Source organism: Battus philenor, unplaced genomic scaffold, assembly GCF_028537555.1.
Source record: "Battus philenor isolate CCGP_79_NKW_IND1 unplaced genomic scaffold, ilBatPhil1.0.hap1 SCAF_21, whole genome shotgun sequence".
NCBI lineage: Eukaryota > Metazoa > Arthropoda > Insecta > Lepidoptera > Papilionidae > Battus > Battus philenor.
The window spans coordinates 7,536,550-7,564,464 of record NW_027181684.1 but is presented as its reverse complement, the minus strand read 5'-3'; the positions used below and the strand labels follow the sequence as shown (position 1 = coordinate 7,564,464).

The 27,915-nt window shown below is 32.8% G+C and overlaps 2 protein-coding genes across 2 annotated transcripts in view; one reads left to right on the top strand and one right to left on the bottom strand.

Annotated features, from left to right (window-relative positions):
* The window catches only part of dsx-c73A (doublesex cognate 73A), a 49,007-nt gene extending 22,549 nt beyond the window's left edge, over nucleotides 1-26,458 (bottom strand). The window contains exon 1 of the mRNA XM_068766362.1: nucleotides 25,652-26,458. Coding sequence (XP_068622463.1) covers nucleotides 25,652-26,458 — 807 coding nt within the window. The remainder of the gene's footprint in view (nucleotides 1-25,651) is intronic.
* Nucleotides 1-27,915, top strand: part of LOC137923186 (elongation factor-like GTPase 1) — a 94,223-nt gene that overhangs the window by 33,046 nt on the left and 33,262 nt on the right. The window lies entirely within an intron of this gene.

Here is a 27,915-nt window from a genome sequence, read left to right as displayed (position 1 = left end):
TATTACTGCAATAATCTAGATAAAGTAGCTGATACCGCAAACGTTGTTTTGCAAAATAAAATTGATATTTTAATTTACAAATAAAAAATAAGGGTTGATCGTAGAGGGGTGAAAATTTATGGTTGTATGTATTCTTGTATGCTGTATCATAAAAAATTAAAACAAAAAAATTCGTTAAAAAAATAAAAAAAATTTTTAAGTGTGAACAACCTTTATCACTTAGGGGTATAGAAAATAGATAGTAGCCGATTCTCAGACCTACTGAATACGCATATTAAATTTGGTAAAAATCAGTCAAGCCGTTTCAGAGGAGTTCAAGTTCGAACACCGTGACACGAGAATTTTGTATATTAGATATATTTGTAAATATATTGTAATATAATGAGATGAATCTATGACTTGTTCGCATGAAAAATCCATAACATCTGACTAGCGAAAAAAATAAAATTAATGTTTACACTTCAGATATAACTCACATCCTAGAACGAGTCAAGGTGCGTGCAATTTCTCCCTTCCTGCAAAAAGTCCTTATTGTGAGTACCTTATTACTTTGATGGGTAATTGTGGGAACGCATTGTCCCATTGCTTAGTGCACTGAACCTTCGCACAGGTTTTTACTTCCCTGCAGAAACTATTCCTATTTAAAAAAAAAGAAACTTTATAGTAAAATGTTTTAGTTATACATTAGTGTATTAAATTTTATTTTATTATGTTATATCTATAGGTTTTTTGCATAAAGTCAGTTTCATATATTTTGTTATATAAAAACAAATTTATCGAAGATTATTTTAAACTACTGAATAAAGTTTTAAATATGAACAGGTATAATAAGGTTTTATATCTAACTGTATCATTTGTATTTGTATCTCAATATATCATTTAGATCACTTACCGCCCTTATCGCGCCTAAGTAATTTAAGTAATTAAAACTTTACTTTTTAGTGCCGTGTGAACAATTTTAAATTAAATATTTTTAGTAGTTTAGATCTCAAAATCCTTTAAAATAATCACAATTAATAGTTTAATAGTACAATATTACTAAATGGTTGACTTTACTATAAATGTTTCGAGTTCTCAAATCACAGCGCGTTCAAGTTCGTATGTTTAGGTTGAATTATATTATTATAAGGGAGCTAGATTTGGCGCTAGTTTTATCAATCAAAAATATCTTCTGGCATTTCCCAATGACTTACACTAATTATTTTAAAACACAAGTCTTATATACATACGTGAATGTTTCAGAACCTTTTTAATGAACGTAATGTTCTTGCACCATGCATTCTAATGCTTTATTTATAAACGTGTAAATATTCTTTAATTTTAATTAAAAAAAAAACCTGCATATTACTGTTATAAAAATAATGGATGAATAATAAAACCGTTACGTGTAAGAATCGTTTTATAATTGTTACGTAAAAGCTTAAATGTTTTACTTTGATCACATCACGTGCGGCTTGCGGCCCTTTTATTCGACGGCACTTGGCAGTTTGTGACAAGTGTTTTAAAATATCAGCAATAAAATATTATAGTTTCTTTTATTATTATCTTGCGTGGCTTAGTTGGGCGTGACGCACCGTTTTGTCGGCTGCTCTTTCCGATACGGTCTAAATGCGTCGGAATATCCGTTGGCTAACCTTAGGATTTGACTTCTAGTTTTGTTCTTGAAGGCAAAATTTTTAAATTTCTTTTTCCATTGGCGAAATTAACACATAATTCGACGTCCTGTGGGGGCCATGCACTGTAAATAACAGTTTCCCTCTCGTTTCAAAGCACATTACATTTTTTTTTAAATCTATGTGTTCCTCTCAGCTTCATTTTATATTATCTAAATATGTATGAGTGCATTAAACTAACGTATATTTTACTTAAAACTAGCTGTCTTCGCCCGCTTCGTTTCTAGGTAAAGTTTCAAAATATGCATTATTTTCATAAACACCCCTAAATGCCTCATGCGGATGGAAATTCGTAATACCCGTTCTTAGCCGACTCCTCGGCGAAAGGACAAAAGATTTCGATTTCGAAGATATCGTGATGAGGAACATCAGTGAAAATGTGTTGTATAGATTACACATTGGATGTTACATTTATTTTTGACACATTAAAAATGAAAGCATTTCTTCTTAGGTTGTACCCCAAGAAACTTCTGACTACTGTTATTTAACGTTATTTGTAATTATAACAAAGATAATGCATTGTTCAATTGTATAGTTGATATATTTTACGGCTTCACATTGAATTTTGTAATCATTTTCTCACGTGGTCTTGAATATTCATCTATTGGTCGATTGCGTATATGATTACACACGTTTCTTCTATATAATTAGATTTATTCAAATCGCACGCAATACAATAGGTTAATGTTGGAGAGATAATACTTTTTAATGTTACGTTACTATTAACAAACCGTTGAATAATTATGAAAGTCGAGCGATTAGTGCTGAATAATATACTCGACGTTTTCATACAGTAAATAATAATATCAAGATGATATTATGGTTTTGTAGTTATCTTTTATATCGATAATACCGATTGTCTCCGTCCGCTTCGTCAAGCGTAAAATAGAGAAAGATTAAACGAATTCGACAGAAATATTACGGTTGTTTTATATTTTTAGAGTTATAACCCTAGATACCGACCCGTCAGCGGGTGAATTACCGGGTGGAATTCCGTGAAAACCGTTCTTAGCTGACCTCTATTCTGTAAAAGGAATGTATCTACCAAATCTTAAGTCTTTTAGCGTTGTTTTTTTTTCAATATCGTGGTAAGGCAGTACATAGATGGAAATATTATATATATTAGGGGGACTGGAAAGTAATGCCGCTTTGTTGAGTAAATTTCATTTGATTACATTTTTAACAAGTTTTTATTTTTTATCAACAATACATTCACATTTGTTATGGACAACCTTTTGCCATCTCGTATAAAAATTTTCAATGCCGGAGCGGTGAAAATCAGTTGGTTTTTCTGTAAAATATGTCGACAGAAACGACATTACTATCCGGTACCCTAAATTTAAAGACATTAGGCGACGAGTTACGCGTAACCGCTACAGATGCGTTCAGAGATAAATGACAAATATTTTAGTTTATTAACTTTTATAGTTAATGCTTTTGATAACCAATTAAGAGTACATTATAGAACATGAAATGTATACCTACTTCTAAAATGAATATCGATCCTTGTCGATTTTTTCTATCTTGTTAATAATTTTTTTTTTTTACAATTAAACGGTATCTGACAGCTACGGAGCAGACGGCGATGTGATGATTAATTTCGGACATCTGAGCTGCCGACCACGACACCAACCCAGACGGAAACCGCTACTTTATTGTATTTGTGAACTTTTTGTCACGAGAGTTACTGAACTGTTCTATAACAATAAACGATCTACTCCATTGATACAGTTTCAACGTGCGTTACTAGACTCTGTAACCGTTTTACAATTTCCCAGTCCGCTCAATGAATGGCAAAACAATACGCCGGTATTCTTGTTTTCTAAACAAAATTGGATAATAACAAACCGAAGCAGAATAAATCATGAAACTGTTTGACGTTCCGATCAATATTTAATTTAAAAAATTTTGTTTTTTTACCTACCTCAATTTTCTTAAACGATATATATATTAAATTTTTGTACCTTTAAATTAAGTATTTTGACTACGAATTTCTTTAAATCAATTAATAATTAAAGAATTATCGTAAATAAGTGAAATATAAAAGTAGTATCCATAAATCACTAAGTAACATAAGTTTAAGGTAAATTAGTTGTTTGGTTATTTGCTTTGGTAAAAGCATTTTTTAAATATCTGAGAATAATTTACTTTAAACAAGTTAATAATTAATTTTAAAGAAAAATAATATCTAATTTTTCGTTTTAAAAAAAAAAGCAGTTTGTGTGGAAGCAATACATTATCTTAATGTATTGTATAATGCTGTTCACATCCCCTATCAATTAACTACACATATATATACTACGTTAACGTGTAAAACTTGTAATAGTAGAAATAAACACGCATTTCTAAGTCAAATATAATATAATAAACTACGGTGCTATTTGATTCAAATTAATAAATTTTCAATTGTATTGCATCTGGTTAATCCCAAAATAGATGCAGTTAGACTGAAGTTCGTAGAATGAAGTTATTCTTTGGCGTTTTGAACTGTTATCTAAACCGCAAAGCGCGGCAGTAAACGCTTTTGAGTTCACGATTGTCTGCTGGTGATAGACGCAATCACGGTCAAATCGAAGCAGCTTGCAGGTAATTCACCGATCTACTGCCGTTATTCTTTAACAAAACTTAATCATTTTTATATCGTGGACACTTATACTTATTTTTATGACGTCGCTTGTAATCTTGCTATTATTATTTTAAAAAACTTATCATTTTATCATAGACAAAATTACGTTTTTTATGACATCACTACAATTCATTGTCGTTATTCTATGACAAAACTTATTTTAAAATCATAGACAATACAACAAACAATACAATGTATGTAATGCACAAGTAGTTTGTCTAATTCAAACGCGTAACTTAAAAAAATTATAGAACATGTATTCTTTTACCTACGTTAATTTTGTGTCAAGTATAACTAAGAAAACTTGGTGTTATTTTCGTTCTGTAAAATGTACTTAAATACCGAACCATTTTTTAATAGTTCGATAGCCGTCGATAGCCGTCGATATGTCGGATATAAAAGTGAAATTGTAACGCATTTATAACAACTTAAAGCAAAAAACGGCATACATATAAATTTTTAACATTGATGTTATGTCTAGATTGTATACTAACCTGTTTATTTTTCATATTATTAAAACTTTGAAATATTCAGACTGCATGAAAGATGTTATTTATGCAAACGTAATTGACAAAAATAGTTAATGCTTACGGGCATCTATCGCATCACGGGCCGCAATCGCTGAATGTTTTGCTAAGCGCAAAAACTACTTAAATAATGGCCACCATTTTTTATGATTTCGTTTAGGAAAGAGGATAGTTTTTAGGAGAGATGGAATGAAAAAAATTGGGGAAAAATGGCTGAAGCAACAATTAAATCATAAAGTAAATTATAAAACCAGTCAAGGGTTTTCATCCTAAAAAAATCGGTTCTTATAAAGTACTAGACTAAGTAGTGGTAGTCTATTACATGAAAATATTTTTAAATTATTACTTAAGTCTTACACAGCAAGAAAAACTTATTTTGTAATTCATTGTTGCTTATTAAAAAGATATTTAATCAAAAAAATGATCACACTGAAACATTATTTATCTGTTAGACTGTGACAGGTCGGTAACTTTTAAATTACGTGGTCTGGGAAGTAATTTAATTAGTCTAAGCCACGATATAGGAAAATATAACATGTTTGGACTTCATGTAATGTTCAGACTGTAAAGGCTTATCTGACTCAAGCGCCTGTGCTGTTATGGTTGTAGTCCCACGCAGGTGTCAGCTGCCACGTTGATCGCCATTTATGTCCGCTACAAGACAAGACACGATTTGTGGCCAACGATATCATGTTGGTCAGATTGAAAATCTATTACACCCGCTCGACTTTTTGTTAAAAGACAACCGTGCGAGAAATTAAATAATAAGTTAATAAAAACTAATAAGTTAAATAATCCTCTCATAATTTTATTTTATTGTAAGTAAATCGATTCTATTGTAAGTAAATAAAAATACCTTCTTAAATTATAATTTGTTCAGGAGTTCAATCACCACAATAGTTATAAGAAATGGTATAAAATTTAGTGAATCGTTTCACTTTACATACTTTGCAGGTTTGCGATTAATGAAGTCCTTGCTTTTCACGAATTGATTGTTCATGCGTTGATTTATAAACAATCGTGTATATATAAGAGGTTTCTACCTAAATACTGACTCGTCACGGTATTTCAGGAAGCATACGGCTTTGAGACGTGAAATTTAGTAGAAATATTGTTTCAGCTTAGTAGCAGTTAAGAACGTATCTTACGAAATTTCAATAAAAATTCCAATTTTTATTTTGAAATTACTCTTAATATTTCACGCTATGCGAAGCGGGCGCAGCACAATTATGCGCAGAATCTTTCAATAAAAAGGTGTTTATTAAAAAAAAAATATTATATAAAACTTGACCGGAATATTTGTTTGAATATATTAAAAATAACAAAAAGTGATTTTGTGAAACGGCGACACGGGCCACGTGAAACGAGAGCTAGTGAGTCTGTCGCCCGTGTAAAATGTATATAAAGAATCGTATTCTGCAAATCTTTATTTGACATGTACATATAGGAACGGAAAATTATAATCATTACGTTTGATAAGAAAATAGGGGCAATTGTAAACACAGAATGTGTAAGTATTTTGTCAGCAGTAAGGTTAATTATCCGCTGAACCGATTTTAAAGCAGATAACAACACTAAGTGATTAATTGGGAACCTCTCCTGATACAGGTCAACCACCAAACATTTTATAGGGAAAGAACATGGAATCTTCTTTAAGTCGGAATACAGTTATAAGAAGATTTATGGAATCCAAAACTGGACCGACGAGTCATTGTTTTCCTGTTAAGAATGTAAACATTTTTAATGTGTTTATAATAACATTAAATGAAAAGGCTTTATTACAAGAAAAGATCACCTCGGTTGATCTAATTAGAACCATTATTGTGTAAGTAAAGGTCTTGACCAGTCATTTCGGTTGTCGTCGTAAGGGCACAATTTTCACCGACATTAATACCATAGTCTTCTTTCCACAGAGCGCGTATTTTCTTCGTATTAACGGCCATATAAAGTCACCAGTGTCAGTGATAGGTTTCTATAATCTCACGGTGCCGCGTGAACCGCGAATAACGGACCGGCGACGGCTCTCTTGGATTACTATAACCTCCTAACATAGTTACTTTAGATTCTATGTTAAATTGATTCCAGCTTTAGCTGAAAAGCCCTGAGCTAACACGCCTCAACCTTTGATCTCGTAATTCTGTCGTACTGTGAATGCGCTCATTCACGTTCGCAGTTCTGAGATTTATGCTTTCATATGCCATTGTAGATGACAATATTTAATGTCGAATGTACCCTTGACATGTAATCATTTCGAAGACAAATTTATTAGTGGCTTCACTTTGAATATTTTTGTATAAAAAGATTTCAATCTGTCTTAGGAATTACGATCTACATATCTGTTTAATTATTTTACCAAAATTTTAATTTGATAGTTTGTTTACTTATTACTGTAAATTAATTTAAACTTATTTACACAATTCAACTTAAGGGTGAAGTTAAAGTTAACTTTTAAAAAGTCAAAATTTCTCATCGGCATTCCCAAGCCAATTTTAATAATTTGAAACGAGTTTACTAACAAAATTATAGTATTAGAAGTTAATACATTACTTTAAAGATTTTGCGGGTTATCTAGACTTAACAATAACTTAAAATTTTTATTGAACGTTCCCATAGAAACTTTCGTAGAAAATAACGATGTTTTCGTAACGCTGCTATCATAACTCTTTATGTTACAAAATAACCATAAGCAATGAACGACAGTTATTAAACATTATTTGGTAATGATATCGGTCTAGTAGTACGTAATGTAAGCAAGTGTTCCTTTTTCTAACACACGAATTTATTGTTTAATATTTTATTTTTTAAACTAACTATAAGTCAACTTTATTATAGTAAAACCGTTTAAAATTTACGGCTTCAAGTGAAGTACATAATTGTTTAATGGAATAAACACCTTTTTACTTGCTGCGACAAAAACAATTTTTTGCCAGTAGACGGCGAAAGAAATTTTAATTTAAGTACAGTGAATTGATTTCATTTAAAAAAAAACTTTCCCTATATTATATAATCGTCGTTTCAGCCCATAGATGCCCGCTGCAAGCCATATGCCTCCTTCAAAGATATCTATGCAAGGACATACCATAATGGCCACACTTGGCGGGGCAGGTTGGCGATAGCAATGTGGTATTATGTTACGGAGAGGACGCTGCTGTCCATCCTCTGAAAACTTGTTTGTGAGCACTTACAATCCGATACAATTAATGCACAAAGTAAGTTTGTATCCCGGTAATCGAACCCGCGACCTTCGATCGCAATTCTCAGGTCTCTACCGCTGAGCTACTACTGCTCAATATTATGTAATAATAGTATATTAATAATTAAAATTAGGTTTATGACATTTTACACGGTTTGTTGACAGTGTATAATGTATAAAAGACAAACGAAAAATCCGTGAAAAATGGGTGCATACTTGTATTAAAATAATCCTAAGATATCATCAGATACTAAGGTGAACTCACCGCATTTTTTAGCCTATTACGTGTGATTTTCTTACTTGTTTATTAATGTACAATAAAGAGTAAATATATGAATATTAAAATAGTAAAAAGGGCATCGGGAGCGTTTACAGTTCCTTCCCACAACTGTCTTTTATTTACAAGCACTGTTACTTCACCGCGTTAAACGGACACGTAGTGTTTCGTCTGTTTTAATTTGTTTTTATTGTATTCTATTAGAAAGATGACGTCGTTACGGTCTGGTAGCTTTACAACCTTTTTTTTCGTTTCTGAGAGCCCTTCGCTTCCAAAATAAGAATTTTTCCAATCGAGCTCGATCATCTACTCCAATGTTGAACGCTTCTTTTATTACTCATCTAACGGTAAATATCTTGCACACCACTACTTGTGTATTGCAAATAAGAAAATGATGCATTTCACCTTCGGCTAGCGTACACGCTACCATGCATTTTACACTTATTGCACATATGAACGTCACGTCGTTAAACCTTCATCTGCAAATGATGGTTATAGGTGTCAAAGCTTTAAAGGAGTGAACGTATAGCTTCCTGATAGTCGATTAATGTATAGTTCACCTGTGACAAAAATTAAAAGTTTCAGAAATAATAACATTAGTTTAATATAGTAAGCAAAAGCATTGTCAAAAATCTGATAATTTTTTTTTAATATCTTGTCCTTATTAATGTTTTTAGCTCGTCACATTTCAGAAAAAAAAAAACGATGTCACGTATCAAAAATAATTCAAAGTGGTTACAAAGGGGCTACACATTCATCCATTTAAACATCTAACCATTTTTACTCGCTATAACTAATAAAGTTGTTTACTATCGGTTTTGAAAAATATTTTTGCTTTCACACAAATTGTAAGTTTTTATTCACTATGCGTGAGAATTTAACTGCGTTACATTTGGATGTATAATAAAATATTATAACCATTTCTCTATAATTTGTTGACTTAGTGTAAATCATTTTTCAAATCATGAATGACCGTATTAGGACTTACACAGTTCGTGATTTGATTTTCTATAATACCACCGGTATTGTATGCCAGGGTGAAGGGCATGTTGGTCGACTACTGCAAATGGTATAAACGTGACTGCACGAACCACCTTTATACACATGTCAAAATTAACCTTATTGTTTACTTAATTCCCATTTCGAAGATACAAATTGGAAGATATTTAATCACTACAGAACTTTCCATTATTTTTTATAACTAATTTAACTTTAAATAACAAAAAAAAAATAACTTTAAATTAAAAAAAATCCAATGTTTGCTTAGCCAAAAATTTATAAAAATACTTCGGTAATGAAAATAAAAACTTTTATAGTGAACTTGAGACAACAGTCAGTGACATATATCTTAACAATAAGATGAATATACCGACCCACGTATAATCCATACGCACCACTGGTTTCTAATCGTAAAATAAGTAATAATTAATGAATATTGTGTCGATTCACTATGCTCGATGGATGCGTTTATTAACGGCGAGCCACTAGAAAGTTTTGTACTGCCCACTTCGATTATTGATTCAATTCCATCGGTGTCTAATAACCTAAGGAAGATAACTCCTCTGGCAACTCATTTAAGAAAATGAAAAGGCTGTTTCATCGCGTCCGACTCCATGGTTTATTGTTAGTTAGCATTGTGTCGCTTCCAATACGGTCTAAGGTTATCAGACCGCATGATGAGGGCCTTTGAATTCTACTCTCCTAACTTTCACCTATTACTTCGACTGTAACACACTGTATGCATTGTACTGTATGATAAAACAGTGACAAGATTTATGTAAGTTTAATTCAGAACGAGCAATCTGTTTATAATTATACTTGTTATGTTTGATTACATTGCTTTTGCGAACCATTAATGACAAAAAAATTACGAATGCCACCACCTTTAAATCGTCATCGTGGTCATTTCAGCCGCAAGACGAAGGTATAAGGTGTATTTAAAGATCTGTTATTATACGCGACAGGGTACGATTCAATGTTTCGTGGCATTCTTTATTTGAATTGGTTTTATTAATATAATATTTAATAAATTTATGTTCAAAAACATAACAAAGTGTTCTGTTATTTAAGACTTAATAAAAAGTATAAGTTTCAAAAGAGAAAAGTTTTACGACTTCGCAGTGATGTCTCTTCTTATTTCGTCGAGCTAAGAAATTTGGTACCGTTTGTTTTTTTACTTCGTTTTTATGTTGTACATACTGTAACAGTAGTAAAACATTTTTATTTTGTTTATAATTAGATTTGGTATTAATTATTTGTAACTTAGAAATTCCGCCATGTAATTTAAGTTACTTTTAGGGTAATAATAAATAGAGCAATAGTTTATGTTTATAATAAGTATAAGTTGTATTTTATTATTATGTTATTAGTTTATTAAAACTAGCTGTTATCCACTTATTTCGCGTAGATTGGATTTCGTCTGTGGGTGTAATTTTATAAAATTAGTTTTTGATAATTTTTAAGAGGCAAAAAAATAATTTGGGTCTAGTTTTTTTCGTATAAGACTTAGGTTTTGAAAATATGCATATTTCATAATGAACCCTCCTTGCGGATGGAAATTCGTAAAATCCTTTCTGAATTGACTTGTACTTGCCGAAACGAGTATGCCTACTAAATTTCAAGTTTTTAAGTCTAATGGTTCCAGAGATATGTTAGTACAAAGAAATCTTTTACACACACATCTATAGAGAATTTAGATTGATTAAAATGGATAATCGTTCTGAGCGAATTTGAACTGTATTTTATTTTTATCACTAGTAGCCTTTTGTGTGTATATTCCGTATATAACAAAAAAATCTATTGTCATTTTGAAGCGGTCGGCGGCACGCGTGCGTTGTTCGTGCGGACATGCGAATCTCGCTTAATGCGTGATAAGCATTCGCGGTCGGCAAATCTCGGACAAGCTTTGCATTCATTCCGGACGGCAGCCCAGTATAACAAATAAAGTTCGACCTACGTCAAAGCGGGGAAATTGTCAGTCGAGTGATACATACGTGCTCGATACCCTATGTAGGTTGAAACTTTCGTCTGCTTATAGCCATTTCAACCGCAAAGCAAACAAGAACAGCGGTCACGTTTCCAAGATTGTGACCAGATTCTGTGTAGAGATCGGATCATAATACCGCGGTGTGTAATAACGTTAATTTGCGGGTGAAAGAAATTGTAGCAATAAAGATAAATTCAATACCCATCGAGTTGTACGTGCTGTTTGTGTTTTATATGCCTTTCGGATTACGTTGTAAGAGTGGTTCTTTTTTGCGTTGGCTTCAAAGTAAAATTAAATAAAACTTGTTATAAAACGAATAGGAAATTGATAAAAAAATGTTCAGAGCGGCGCAGAGAGCCCATACCGGCCGTGAATAGTTAGCAGTGAGAGGCAATCTTCCTATTTAAGTATATAGTCGCCGGCTACTTTTTATAGAGAGTACACTATTTATCATCGATGCTATCATTACAGTTTCGAAACGAAAAGTGAACTAGATTAAAGTTATCGCACGTAATCCGCTTTTATAATACTAACTTTCGATTTAACTCGCAATTATCAATACGGATATAATGAATTCGTGTAAGATAGAGATAATCTGATCTCGAATTGAAAATGCATTTAACGAAAATACGATTGTCCGCCTTTAATCACGTCCATTTCGATTTGATGAGATCTATTTTGTCTTATTATACGCAATTACGTTCCGCGCGTCTCTCACTCGGAGACGGACTGTGGAATTGGGTAAGGAAAGGGAAAAAAGCTTGAACCGCTATGTGACACTGCGCTTTATTAGGAACATTCGTGTTGACTGATGCGCGACGTAGAAAGCAAATCTAAGAACATAACGAGATTAAAAACGTTAACAAGTAGTACTTTTGCCACATGCATAAGTACGCGTACTTCCTGCGCATCCGTCGATCACGTAGTATTCAGAGTGTGTGACTACACTGTACATATGATGCTTAGTCGAGGCAATCTTTGCACGCAAATCGTTAGTTTTTGCATCTTGTCGGTCCACATGTAACATTATTATTACATTCAAATCTTAATCTTAATACTTAATGCAAAAGAATGAGAAGTTACAGTTTTGAACAAAATCACAAGACATACGTTTTGCTGGATGGAAATATTTTTATAGCACTAATTGTGACTAGAATCGAATTCTGAGTGTAAATTATGTAGGAATGAATAAAGGAGCTTGATAATTCTAGGTTCTTTCAAACTGAGTTAGTCTGGCATACTTGTTTTGACATACACAAATAATCACAATATTCATATTAAATGTTAAATAAAATTATTAAATGAGTAACTGAATAAATTTACTTGTGTTATCTATAGGTCTGTGTTATATGATGTCGTCGTGGCGATCTTTGGCTATCGACTGACACATAGTGATGACCATATTATTTCTTTAATTTTGATATTAAAGCATCTACTGCATTACTATTATTTTTCAATACCCGCAATAATGAAAAATAATACTGTCTACATTATTTTTAAATACCGTATAAGCGCTATACAACTTTTGAACAACTATAGAAAATACTTGACATTATCGAGGAGCAGTCTTAAGGTTCCGATATTGCTTGTGGTCAAGGCTTTAGCTATGGTTCAATTAAGTTAACCTATTAAACATCAAACAAGCTTAAAGATTTCATTAATGAAGATGTAACTTATGAATAGATTATAATATTATCATCATCGGTAGCTTGGCTAGTCTGGCATTAGGATCACTGTAGGAGCCGTTTTAAACGGGTTGAAGTTAAACGCACAAATGTTAAAGAAACATCGCAAATCCTTGATTTTGTTTGGAAAGACAGATATATGTTCTTTATGTAATCTTGATACATATTTATCTTTTTTTATCAAAAATAATGCAATTAAAACGTCATTTCATCTACGTAATGTTTATATTTAGCATTTACGACATTAACTTTCTTCGAATAGACATCAACGATTTTGATCGATAAATAGTTGTATGTCAGTAACTAATGATTTATTGCACAAGAAACTTGCGAGCCTGCATATTACGGTAGATGACATAAAGTGACTTGCTTATAGTCTTATAAGTACTTGTTACTTAAACCGGACGCCAGAACGCTTCGCAGCTATGCCGCATTGCAACTGTTCTTGTACCCGATAAGCTAATCGCTTCCTTAGCCCTATTTCTAATGACATTTCTTTCGTCGACTTTACGAGGAAATATTAAAGAATATGGGTCAACTTCAAAAGTAATTTATTTATTTATTCATCTATTTATTTTCCCTTGTTACATATTGTGTAATCGCGAACTTAATGTCTTATAGGCATCTTTAATCTTTAGTCATTCTTTACCAGATAATATAGAATGTTACAGTAACTCTGTAAGAGGCAGGTGTGATTAGTTATAGGTGAATATACAGCTGATTTATTGTCAATTAATGTGTAGGACATCCAATCCAAAATTTCTGAATTAATAAATAACCTAATGATTACATAAACCAAAGAGTTTTGAAATTTCAGGTTGCCATAAATATTTTTTTTTTATCGTAATCTCACTGCTAACCAAATGGCATTTGCAGACTGCGAATTTGAAGTAGCAGGGTGCAGAGTATAGCATAAAATCTCGTTTTAAATAGCGAAGTCTGAGGGCTCCCGGGGCAACCTTAGCTCTGGCCGCTGCGTACTGCTACTTTAACGGAATGGGAGGTCGTCGAGCTTGTAGATCGCTGCAGTGAACACTCCATGGAAAGAGCCCCCACGAGTAGAGCTTAGCTTGGGTTGTCACTCGTCGATAATATCCGCTTAGTAGTCCGACACAAGGGCACCCGAGAGGGTCGAATATAAATTAAAATTAATAAATTACTGCCCTGTCGCATACCCATTGAAATAAATTAAAGAAATGTAATAAATTTCAAAATAATATAAAGGTTGATTGGAAATAGCTGTAAAATCTTAAAAGCTTTTTGCTAACAAATGAGCTTAACAATGGGGTGAACCCTTTAAATCTTTCATACCTATAAACAAACAACCTATATAATACGCAAATAGAGAGAGAAATTGCATCGACTCTTCGGCCAATAAATCTCAAAATTACTTAAAAAAATTATTTGCAGAATTTCTAATTCTGGAGGGAATAATAAATATTATTCAAAAGCAGAGTAAATTGGCAGAGAAAAAAGAATGTGGTCAGATTTGTGAGAAGGACAAATATTTCGTTTTATTATCATATGTGAATGTTGGCCAGCTCAGCATTTATTAAACGGAGCTTGTTTAACGACAGTAACGGTGGATTTAACCAGCAGATCTTCTTTTCGCGCACGTTCAAATTGCTGCTCGTGCAAATTCTTGCACTGTGTGAAATCGCGCGTCGCCGAGATCGAGATCGAAATGTTTCCGGGTTTCTCTTTAATCAAACCCACATCTGAGTGCGCGTTGTTTCCACTCTTTGTCTCTCAACCTTTACCGGGCCGCCGCTAATCTCAGACGTATGTCGTGTACGTGAAGTATGTACCTTAATGTTCTGATTATTATCGCGCGGAAATCGCCATACCTTAGATATGTAGGAGGAGAAAATGTTATTTTTACGTGTGACTTACTGGCCGAATTATTCATAGTCGATATGAGTTCGAAATTCAAATACTTTTTTTTATTAATTATATTTAGAATATAGAATAAAACATCAACTTTTTTCATGTAGCGTACAATATTTTGCAATGAATTAGAACATTTTTTTTATTTCATGAAATAAATCCTGTTGTTATATCAACCATTTATTATTGTAAATGTTTTATAATAGCGGTGTTTCCCACTGCCCTTACTTTTTATTTGAATAAGTCGATAGAAACTGCAATTATTTTATATGGAATTTACCACTTTTATTAATATTCTGGTTTTTATTTGTAGTTTTTTTTATGAAATTAACGAATGTTATTGTAATTATGAGATATTTATAATCATTTTTATTTCCAAAAATGTACAGTATATTTTTTCTACAAAATCAGTGCCCTACTTATATTTCTGCTTGTCCAATAAATTTTGTATATTGTATACAATGGAGGGATATTAAAAATATCCGTATCAGAGTAATATCGGTTGAACGTAAGCTCTTTATATCGCTTTAATAAAATATATAAGCCATCGAAACTTTCGCCAGTTGCGATCATTAAAATGCGACAGTATTTCGTATAAGGAATGACATTTATTAAATTACGTCTTAAGCTATTGTGCGCATGGCATTCTGTTAGATCGGAGCGGTCACTTTAACAATAGCGCACAGCGGCCATAGCGGGTGGTTCATTATTAATATGCGATAATTGCGAAGTAGAAAGTTATAAGCGTATTCTCATTCACTCAACAATCGATTTTAGCAATTCATCTTCATAAATCGCATTCAGATTTCAGTTAAAACCTCATAATGGAAGCACATTTCCCATGGTTAGACAATTTGGGCTTGATAATTGAGTTAAAAAAACCGTTCAGCGGATTCTTTTACGTCAGTGATTCATAATCATCATCATTTAATCAGAGGACGTTCCCATAGACTTTCTTTCTTCTTGCCTTCAGTTTGCGTGTTCGTAGTGTCCAGTCCAGAACTTTAAGGCCCCAGCAGTCATCTGTTCTGCGTTCTGTGACCTTCTCACTACTATTTCAACAGTGAATATTGTTTGGAAATTATACGTTGAACATTTATGAAGCAGCATTCGTAAAAAATGAATCGAGATAGTCAATTAAAGAAAAAATATTCTTGACAGTATACAAGGCAAGAGATAATGAAAGCTAATAAATATTTTTATAATGTTAATAATATGCTATTATAAATTCAGATCACATTCAGAAGATTTTTATAAGTACTAATATTGAAAGTTCATATTTATTCAAAGAACTTTAATTCTTTAAGACTATAACAACAGTTTTATTAGGCTACTGCGCCGCTTTCTCGAGTCATTAGGTTGCAGTGGAATTCATGATGCTCTTAAAAGATAACATTAACCCTGTCCAGCTGTTTGCTTACAATTTAAAATAATTTACTCTACCGAGAGAAACGGGTTCTAAAGTAAATATAGTTGCATGTACATAAAAATACGCAGAGGTAAAAATTCTTCTTTAATTTTTTTTCTATATCGTTAAATAAAGTGCTCGTAGTTATTTTTTATCACCATCATCCAGGATTTTATACCGTAATCGACTAGAAGTGCAAACTTCAGAAACGTGAATGATAGAGCTTTCTGTTATATTATACTACTTAAACTTTTCAAATAGTTAATATATTTCAGAAATAAAAATTTTAAAACTTGTAACCACATCATACAAGTCTAAATACAAATTTAAATTGAAATACGCACGTCCGTTGAAGTAGCGTGAAGCTTATATATATTTTTAAATATACAACCCCGTGTCTTGGGTTCTGTTGGGACTGTTTTACTTAATCATTTATTCATATTCTTTTCTCTGTCTGCTTATGTCCTCTTCTTCACCATTTCTCTTAGATTGCTACTTCTTTTACAATTTTTAATTTACAATTTCGAATTATTCATTTATTTACTTTATTTATTATTTACTTTATTTATTATTTCACATTCTGTTACATTCTAATTTCTTATTTTTATTGTTTTATGTCTATATGACAGTATTATCATTTAATTTTTTTTTTGAAGCTGATATTGCCTGACTCACAAGATATACATTTCCAAAAATAAATAACATGTGGGTGTAAGAAAAATCTTGCAGACTGAAGCGTTAATTTTAAATCCTGTACAACACCAACAGTTATGGGTTAGCTGTAATTTACCATAAGGTGAACGCTTTACGAAAGTAACCAATTTAACCAGTGGAGGGGGTTTTTAAGACAAAATAGCAGCGCGCAAGCCGCAAAGGCTTTGGCACTGATGGTCATAGAGTGAAGACCATGGATCGGCAAACGCAAGTCGTCCACTCACAAGGTGGACAGACGACCTTGTCGAGGTCGTCGAAAGACGCTGAATGTAGAGTGCTTGTAAAGGCTCTCATTCGAAATTAAATTTATGAAGAAAGCTGATGTGGACGTTCTACCACTGAAATGATGATGATAAACGCTTTGATCGTATTCTTACCAGTCTGTTTAAGTGATGTTATAGTCCAAGCCAACTTTCGAACTCAACGCAAGAATTAGGATATGCCACAACAGCGCCGTCTCAAATTAAACGCGGTGAAATTGTTAGTATCAAAATTCAAACACCTATTTTTAAAAATAGAATTATTGTAACGACGTATTGTCGCTTACAATTATAAAAAAATGGAAATAAATTTTAAATTATTACAAATTTAGAAAAAGGTTTAAAATTAATATCTGTATAATATGTACATAAAATGCCGTAAAACCGCATTTATCGCAAATAAATTAGCCACAGATGATGCGATACGTTAGTTGCCTGTCGGCAGATATGATATCTACTAAAACGTCTGTGATAGACATTATACCGTTACTGCTTACGGGATTAAGTTAACCTAATATCTATTAATACGGTTTCGACAGTTTGTCAACCCCGTAAACGTTTTACTATTCTTATTGCAACCTTATCTGGAAATGTCTTGTAACGAAGTATTTAAGTATAAAATCCTCTATTACCGTGCATTGTCTTGCTTGTAATTAATTTAATGTGGATTTTTTGTAGCTTGTTTTAACATTGTTCAGAAACACATTTTATCTTTTATTTATCTATTAGTGTTTAGTTAAATGCTTGCATAGTTATGGCTAGAGCTGTGTACCCCTTTAATAGGGATACATACATTAAAATTTGTGCAGTGTTATATGCAACTTATAAAAGTGTATTTTATGCTTTTAGCGTGCATAAATATGTTTATCGTTATTTTTAAATAAATTTACTTGTAATTAATATTTCAATGTAAAGTCGCTCTATTGCACCTTTGTGCTGTTAAATATTTAGTTTAATTGTGTACGTAGCAAGTAACAAAAATTGATTTTATACACTTTCTATTGTAAATCAACTTGTTGGTTTCGCTTTCGTACTAAGTATTTGTTTATTAAGCTGTTTTGATCGATCAACGGACGATGTAGTTTAACCATTTATTTCGATATAATTTAAAGTTAATTATATGTGGCAATTAATACTTTATGCAAAATTATTTCTCTTTAGATGAAAAAGATAGCAAGCAAATATTTATTTCACCTAAATGATTTATTTATATGCATCTTAATAACTTTTCAATAGCAATCTCCTCTAATATGTGTTATTTTTGTAGAACAGCAAATTTTTTGAGCTTTTTAAAAAGTACGTTGTAGAGCTTTACCTGGTGATATGTCTCGTTTATTATTTTGCTACAAAATGTTTTGTTATACAATATCCTCAATTCGGCACCATGTCGAGGTGATCGTTCTCACAAATCAGAACACACTATTACTCAGGAACTATATACCGGAAGATAGTCGAGTAGCAATACTTGTGATTTTCTGAACGTATTAAATACAGTTTCAAAGGTTAGTGGCTTAAATTTATCATTTTGTTTACAAAAATAGTTGAATAATATAAAGGTCCCTTATTCGACACTGTTTGTATTTTGTCCAAATTTGTTTTGTTTCATATTTCATGACATATACAAGCCTTTTTATAGTAAATGCTTAAATAAAATCACGCGATTAAATTACAATTTATTTTAATTAAACAGATATTTTAAAATTGCAACCATTAAATAAATGTATTGATAAAATCTCGATCGCTAGTTCACCTGCGTTATATTGCGAAAACTTTCTCCGTGTTTCAAAGGGTTTCACTTTGCAAATATTTCACAGCTACATTTATTTGCGTCTGAGCGCGGTGGCAATGGCCTCGGCCGTTGGATAAGATCTAGGGCTCTAGTATCTAATGAAACTAAGGTATATAACTATGTTGGAAAAATGGTTGTCTTGAATGCCTGTTGTGAGATCGTTTAAAGAAGAACACAGGAGTTTTTTTATGAAGTGATAGAGGAAGAATATTGTTGATATATTCATTAAGGATGTTTTCTGTTTGTAACACTAAATGATTTTAGAATGATTAAATATCACACACTATCCAGTCATTCCCTTGGAGGATAAAAAGACCTATTCCCTCTACAAGAAGGTAACAACAATTACCAAGACAGGTCCGTCTAAAACAACATGGTGATTCGTAAAGTTTTGTAACTCTACATTTTACGAGGCATCTGCCCTGGTCATTTGGGCACGTAAATAATTTGTTCTTATTAACCTTTTAAAAAGATGTAAAGAGACGTATTGCTATCAATCTGTAGACGTTTGTGCATATATTACTTTTATTGCGCATTTGTATTCGGCGAAATGTACATTTTTTTTTAAATATTCTCCGAAAAAGCTTAACACTTCAGCCGGTAGTATTTTACTTTTCGTTTGTATTAGTAAAATTTGTTAAATTTAATGAGAACCTGGGTCGAGTACTGTTAGGTTGGTCTCGTGCGGCCGGTCTGCATTATTCGCTCCTTTTTACAATTTCCAATTAACTGGTACGAAGATGCTACCGTTAAAGCTACCGGACGTTAAGCGGCTCGCATACCTGCGACACGAGACCTCTCGACCATTTACTTTTATCGAAAAACACAACTCATTTTAAATAAACATGTGAGATCGTTACGTCGTGATTGAGTGCACGGCTATGGTTGTAGGATGTACAGCGTTAGATCTTCTATTTTCAAGTTTGTTCCCGATATGGGTGTGATCATTTTTTTTGACTATATTTGTAGTAAAAAAAATTTAAATAGTTTTTATAACCACCAGGTATATGATAGTTAATTAATTTTAAAAAAAGTTATCATTTCAGCCGTTGCCACTGCTGGACGTTGGCTACCCCCATATATATTAAGACAAGCAATCGGCCTGCATTCAGCGTGTCTCGATGACCTTAACATGGTCATCTATCTGCTTTTTAGGTGGAGTTCAATTGCAAGCAGTTCACAGTTTACGACGTAAACTTTAACACCCCGCATTGCAAACGACAATATACGAAATATGAAATTTAAAGAGATAATTATTGAAATAAAAGAAATACTTTGAAAGTCTGTAAGAGATATCATGATAGAAGTAATAAAATATTTATCTTTTTATTTTAATTGTCTAATTAGTTACCGCTTATTGTTTAACAGACCGTGAAGAAAACATATTGAACATCGCTTAAATAGACTGAATTTGTTAATTGCACGCAACTGTTGCGCAATAAATACAGTAGTGTTATGCCTTAAAACAATGTTCGAGCAATCGAAGTAAACCCGTCGCACGCACAGCACAACGCACGGAAACGGAAACCTGTTTCAAGTATCATCTTTTTATCATTTTACTTTCCCTCTTAAAAACATACTTTTGATTGAATAGATTCATAATTACATCAAATCAATTGTTTGTTTTGGAGCTTTAAGGTTTTGTAACATAGACTACGGACTGGTAAACGCAGCGCAAGACATCCGCCCACAAGGTGGGCAGACGACCCTGTAAAAGGTCATTGATAAAAGCAGCATCCAACCGGTCATATAGTAAATATTTCGAGAACACTTATGTCCAGTAGTTATAATATTATGACAGAAATGTTAAAATGATGATATAATAAGTTTTTGTTTCTTTTGATTTTAATTGCCGTGTATTTTCTATGATTCACCACGTTTTGATTCAAGCTTTTATGTTTTCGATAATCTTCATATTTTAAGTAAATTTTAGGGAAACATCATGCTGATTATAATACGGTATCGTGTCACCTAATGACCTTGTTAAGGAATACGGAAAATGCTGGATGGCAAGATTTAGAACGTGTCCTATTGGAAATGAGAGAGAGACGGGAAATTCACTGCTGCACATAATAAGTGTCGTACTGCTGAAATTATGTTGATCGCTAATTCTATGATTCTTCTTAATGTTTCATTTAACCGGAATATAGTAAAATTTACAGAATTTTATTAATAATGTATTGGGCATTGTGGGGGTAAATTGTGGTGGTACCCGGAAGGCCTTATTTTCTGCTCTTATCCTTCGAGGTCTAATATTTATCACGCGTTTCATGAGTACTAGTATCAGTAATTACTTAAATTAAATTAACAAAAAGTTGTAGTATTTAAGATAACTATTTTGTTTTAGGAAATGTTTTACAATAGTCGAATAGGTATGCATCTGCGATCTTATCTAGCGGTTGTTGGAGCTTTGCTATTTGTAATGACAAAATCGTGAATGTGGAATCTAATCAATACGATCTACAAAACATAATAGTTTTGAATGTTTGTCTCCATTTATTTGTATAGTTGATGTTTTAACTTTGCTTTTTTTAACATGGATATTATGCAAAATTCATTAATAAAAGTTTATGTAAATCACCTATTAACACGTTATTTCAAAATAGCAAAATTGCCGTTCAGCCGTTATAACTGATGTTAGTGAATTGAAAAATCTGACACATTGGTATTTAATGCTGACTTTGCATAACAAAGTAAAAGATACCTCTAGCTTAGTTTAAATTTACAGCTTTGTCCTGATCTGTAGACATACTAGCCGCGTCCTACTACCGCTCACGTATCAAACGCGTCCGATGTGTAATTTTCACACGCTATTGCAAAATTAGTATAAGCACGAAGAAAATGACGCTCAGTTGAAATGTGTCGGTGAAAGCCAGATGTGCTACGATTTAAATCAAAGCGAACATCAATTAAAAAAAAATAACCATGACACGCGTAAGGCCGATATAATTAACATCTAGAAAAGCGAGATTTTAGACAAAGCAATTCGATTCAGCCGTTGAACAATGGAATTGGTGAATGTTACGTAATGTGTAATTAATAATGTAACCAAGAAGGCTACTCCAAAATAACTCTCGTTCTGTTTGATAATTGAACATTTTATTCTAAATTGAACTTTCATTTTAAATTTCAAAACAATTTTGCCAATGGAGAGTAATCTGATTGTAAGAGATACGATCTATTTATAACAAACCCGTTGTATTTAACTTTATAAACATTTTAATCTAGCATCGCCCTGTTCTCTCTATTTTTAAAATTTTTAATATAGCTTCAGAAACGAACTGAATAGATGGCTGCTTGGGGCCTTAAGGTTCTAGAGTTGAAACCGGGGAACAGCAAGCGTAGCGTTAGATGTCCACCCATAAGGAGGACAGACGACCTCATCAAAGACATTCGAAAACGCTATATGCAATGCAGTAAGCTTTCAACCGGTCTTATTAGAAATCTATAGATCGTCCTTGTCCTACGGTGGAAGTCTTTCGGCTGAAATGATGATAAATGATTTGTATCTAAACGACACTCTGAAGTCAAAAAGTTTTGATTGTACGTTTATTTTGTCCATATCTGTTAATATTTAAAAAAAAAGTAAAATTTGAATTGGGAGTTGCACTCTGGCGATGGTATCCTTCAGCATAACCAAATAAAGTGAGTATTTGTTACTATAAACTGTAGGAATACCACATGTATAAAATATGTAAAAATCTCATTCAATGTCCTTTCGTATAACACTTACAAAGGGTCACTAAACAATGCGTCTGTTCTTATAACGTTGAAGCTCAATAAAATACTTTCAATCCCACATCTACTTCTGTTTGCGGCTGCTATAACCTAGATCTTTGGTTACCTACCTTAGGTACTATCACCCTTTCTCTTCGAATCCGCAAAACCGATACCACTATCGACTTTCTAACAATAATGCGTACTGATTAATTAGACACGATTATTAAAGTTCCGATAATGCCGGACACATAATTGTTCACTCGCGAAAGTGAGAAATGATCCAAACAGATCCGCATTCAGCATGCGATGCGCCTTGTATCGTCCATATTACAAATTCTCACTCGTTGAACGAATTGCAAATATTAACTTTAACTAATGTTTATCATTCACGACGATCCGTGAAAATCTAGCAAATTTGTGCTATCCATTTTTAGTACTTTTTCGTGTTAAATTATCGTTATTTTAGTTTTAAGGAATTTTATTTTGTAAGGTTCGTACAGTTTTTATACTTTAGTAGAATTGATTTTGATGTTTACGCCGCTTTTATGTTTTAACGCATGAAGTAGTTTAATTTTTGATAATCAATATGGGAAACATCAGTTTTACAAGTAATTCATGAACAGCACATGGATGTTGTTTTTGATGAAACTAGAAACCAGAGATTTTTAAGAATAATAAACTAGATTTGTTTTTAAACTAGTAGTTTATTCCAAATAATGTTATAATCATGTATTCTCTGTCGCCGGATAATACCAGGAAATGCACAATGTGATCACAATCGTTTTATGAACATAAGCTAAGGATGCCTTTACATGGGAGCAAATTGTCATTTTACATACATCGTATGCACGCCCGGGTTTCTGTTTGTGGACATACTTCTATTTAACATGCGTTTCAGACATTGCTGGTCGTAAAGCCCAAAACCAAGCATTAACCGTGGTAAAGTTACTGATTTTTTACATTAATGTAAAAAACACAGAAACTGACATTGAATTAAATAGTAATGAAATTTGACATTACATTAATAAAAATATATACATTTTACTCCTTTTAAAAGGTTAATCTGTATAAATGCAACTTTACAATTACGCTCTTTCAGTCAACAATTTTAAAATTGTTAAAACTGGTAATTGCTTTTGTGTTATAAATACGGGAAACTTCTTTAAATCGAAATATTCCATACTTTTAACAATACAGAGGTATTGAACTTTTTCTGGAAGTTTCATTGCCAGTAAAACAATTTTGAATTCAATAATGCTTGCCAATTACACTCTGTGCGATGGTAAGAGGTCTCGCCCACATAATCTATCATCTGCACCCTAACGTATAAAATTAATATAACTCATACATCGATGCACTTTTTCTTCAATGTTGTGCAACGTGCAAATGAGTTTAACGGCTGGCTGTCGGTGACTTTACCCGATAATTGCTTGCTTTTTTGTTTAACTTTACCTTAATGGAGTTCTTTGTTACTATGGTTTTTGTATAGCACAGAAATAATAGGATTTATGAAAAATAGTTTTGAAGATGAATACAAAATTTGTTCGCTATTGTGCTTAAAAAAAGTTTCTATTTTTTTTAAATTTTGAATATTACTCACACACAAAAAATCATTATACGTCGACGGAAAATAGTAAATGAGGAAATTTTATATTGGACAGTACATAATTTGATTTACTACGCTTTGCTGATTATTTTACATTGTTTTGGATTATCTTCATCACAAGATGGCCTATTTATAATTTACAATCATTACAACAGGCAAGTAAAAGTACTTTGAAAAATTTTTCTCTTCTATGGTCGAGTTTTTTTTTGTATCATCGCTTTATGATATAACATAAATATTGGTATTACCTTATGCACTAATTTAAGTCAATTTGATTTCACGACACTAAGAGGCTTTCTCGGAATTCGTTTTTTATTGCAATCGATTTATTTCGTTCCAAAAATACGAACGATATTTACGCAGCCACATTTTAATATAAAAGTAGAACTGTATAGAGCACTTATAATGTTTTTTGTACATGTGATTTACTGGTCTTTTATATTTTTTAAATCATTAATTCATTATTTCAAATAAGTTTTTTTAATACACGCAGATATGAATTAGTCATAAAAATATTTTTAATATAAGAGCTCAGATTTTGCTTTTGGAAAAAAAAATGTGTCGCAAATTCTAAAAAATACTGAATTCACGAATACTAATGAATGATATCTGTTAAAGCGCAGTTTTTATCAGAATATCAATAAATATCATCACTATAGTTCACAAAAGGTAATGGTTTAATAGAAAGAAAACAGATATAATATTACACTAAACAGTCTAAATTCCACCCGACAGAAGGGACTCAAAAAAATTAATAATCAAAACTAAAGAATCGCTTTTTATTTTAAAGTTTCCGCGTATAAGTTCGAAAAGACACGAAATCGTCAGTCAATATGATTTAATAGAAATTAACGAAAATTTTATTTCGTAATTAAGCTTATTCCACGTATAATAACCGGCCAACAACAAATTTAACATAATTCTAATTAGCTGTAATTTTTATTTATACTTTTCCTGCAATCCTGTCATATTTGATAGAGGAAAGTGAGTTATAAAAGTAGTAAAGAACAGTTAATACTTAGCTTTTTTTTAATAACTTAATTATTAATTAATCAATCGATATTTCAACTTACCGGTTTTCTGTCTCGACGATACCTGCATCTTTACAGTACGAAAAAGCATTTCCTTTTTCCGGTACTCCCGTGGCTTTCATATTATAAATAGTTTAGTTCAGGAGCGTTCAAAAACCGGTTGACTATATTTATTATTATCAATGCAGCACCGATTCGGAATTGTATAACAAAATTTATAGCAAAATGTAAATAAACATGTTAATTTAGGATATTGCGAAATAACTTACCTCTTTCTTAGTTTGATCGTTAATCTTGACGTGTGTTTGCTGCGGTTTGTCCCGCAGAGGTAAGTAACCCTCGCGACTATCGAGGTCTTCCGCAATCGTGCTGTCTACCAATGTGCTGGACTCTGTGCCCGTGCTCGCAGTATCAGCGTCCGTGGATCTGGATTCCGGTGTACTGAACATTGGGGCCGTTCCTTTGGCGTCTTCGACGGTCGTAGCCACGGTTTCGACGGCAACGGTCTCAGTTTTATCACTGTTCGTATTTAAAGTAGATTCAGTTTCCTCCGCCGTGGCCGTCGATGTTCGGACGATTGGCCTAATAGTGTAATGCTTCGTAGGTCGGGCAGTGGAAGTTGTGACGGCCGCTTTGAATAAATCTTGTGTCACGTCGTCGCCCCTAACGGACTGTGTGGTCTTAATGTCTTCGGTCGCATTTATGTCGATGGTTTTTAGTGCATTCTTTTTAGTTTTCGGGGAAACGGTCGTGTGATACGTCGACAAAGGCGTTTTAGATTTGTTAGCCGATTTTCGGGCAAGAGTAGTAGGTCGTTCCTGATAGGCCGTCGTTAATGTTTCGCCAACTACTGTAGATGTAGTTTTTGGAGGCGAACGGTCTGCGGGGGGGTCAAGATTTGAATTTTTCGGTGTTCTAGAAGGCGGGAAAAAGTAATCCATTACCGACGGGGAACGGTTACTGCTGGGTAACCAAGACCACGGGTTGAAATCTAAAATACGAGGTCCCGTTTGATCGGAACTGGCGACGGCGGTCACGGCGGCGAGCGCGAGTACGGGGAAGATTAGTCGTGTCATGGCGCGGCGTGCGCGTACTGCCGCGGCGACGATGCGAGCGGGACTGCTCGGGCGCAGCGCGCTGCTTGTAGACCACCACCGCTCGCCGGCACCCCGCCCTGCGGCTCGCGAGCTGCACTATTGTTTTTGAAAGGAAAGTGCCCTTTGTCCAGAAACACTCGAGCTGCCGACGACTTCACCGAAGCAAAAGCTTTATTGTTTTCCTCGACCGCTCATCTTCTCGCTCCTTGTTTACATCATACATCATCATTTTGTTTAATTCTATTAATTGCTAAATTATGATCATATAATTTAGAACAACCTAGTAAAGTAATACTTCATTTAAATATTTTTGATCGTTATAATCTACGCTCTTAACTACTACTACTAACTAAAATATCACGATAACTTTATACACTTTAACCACTCTAGAATAAAGATGTACCTTGTTACTTCCCTCTTTATTTAAATAGATCGATACTCCTTTTTGTTGAATTCTCTTACGATTTAATATAAAATATAATTAAAACATTAACACGTACTTTGTTGAACACGGTCTAAACACGTTTTATCGATTTACCCCGCGTATAATTTTATTTAAATGTATTCACTTGCCCCATATTTTCTTGCAGTTATACGCTTTACCGCTATTCAATCATAGACTGTGAGCTGAGCGTAAACTTGCACGTTTGTCACCAGAAATTTGTTAGAATAACGCTATGATCTACCGCAAACCGTGTAATATTAGTGGGCAGATCATTTCTACACGCTCTATTTATGGTTCTATTTTTTATATTCTGCGATCACGTATTGCAACTTGTAAATTAAAAGTATTTATTTAAATCAACGCCTGGCTACCGGTTATAATCTTACTTGAGTTTTCAAAGTACAAACAAGTATCATACTATTAAATAGGTACTAGTTTTCATTAAGAACTTTATTACAACTCTCGCAGTTGTTTTTTTAATTAAGTTTAAACTAATGACTTGTAATGTCTTCACATCACACTTGATTTTAACATCGATTATGCAGATATTTCTTTCGTCCACTTGAAAACGAATTTAAACCTAATATTTTTAAGAAATAGCTCTGATTTGAATTTGTACTTCATCAATAAAAGATAACATTTATTTAATATTGAAAATTAAAAATCTGTACGAATCATTGCCATAGCATTCAAAATGATCTAGCTCTACTTTCTGTTGATACTGTTATCCTCGTCAATTAAAATAGTTCTGTATGTTGATAAAGTATTTTATTTTCGAAAGTGATGTACCGTTTTATAGCACACTAGACATTCTCATCTTTTAAAATTTTATGTATATCATGAAGAGTAGAGCTGATTATTTACTTTGTAAACTATAATCATATGTTATCAACTCGACGAATGTAATAGCTCAATTAAGCCATTTGGATCGCAATGATTTACGCAAATCTTTTAATACTGTTGTTATCTAAAAATTTTAAAAGAAATGAAC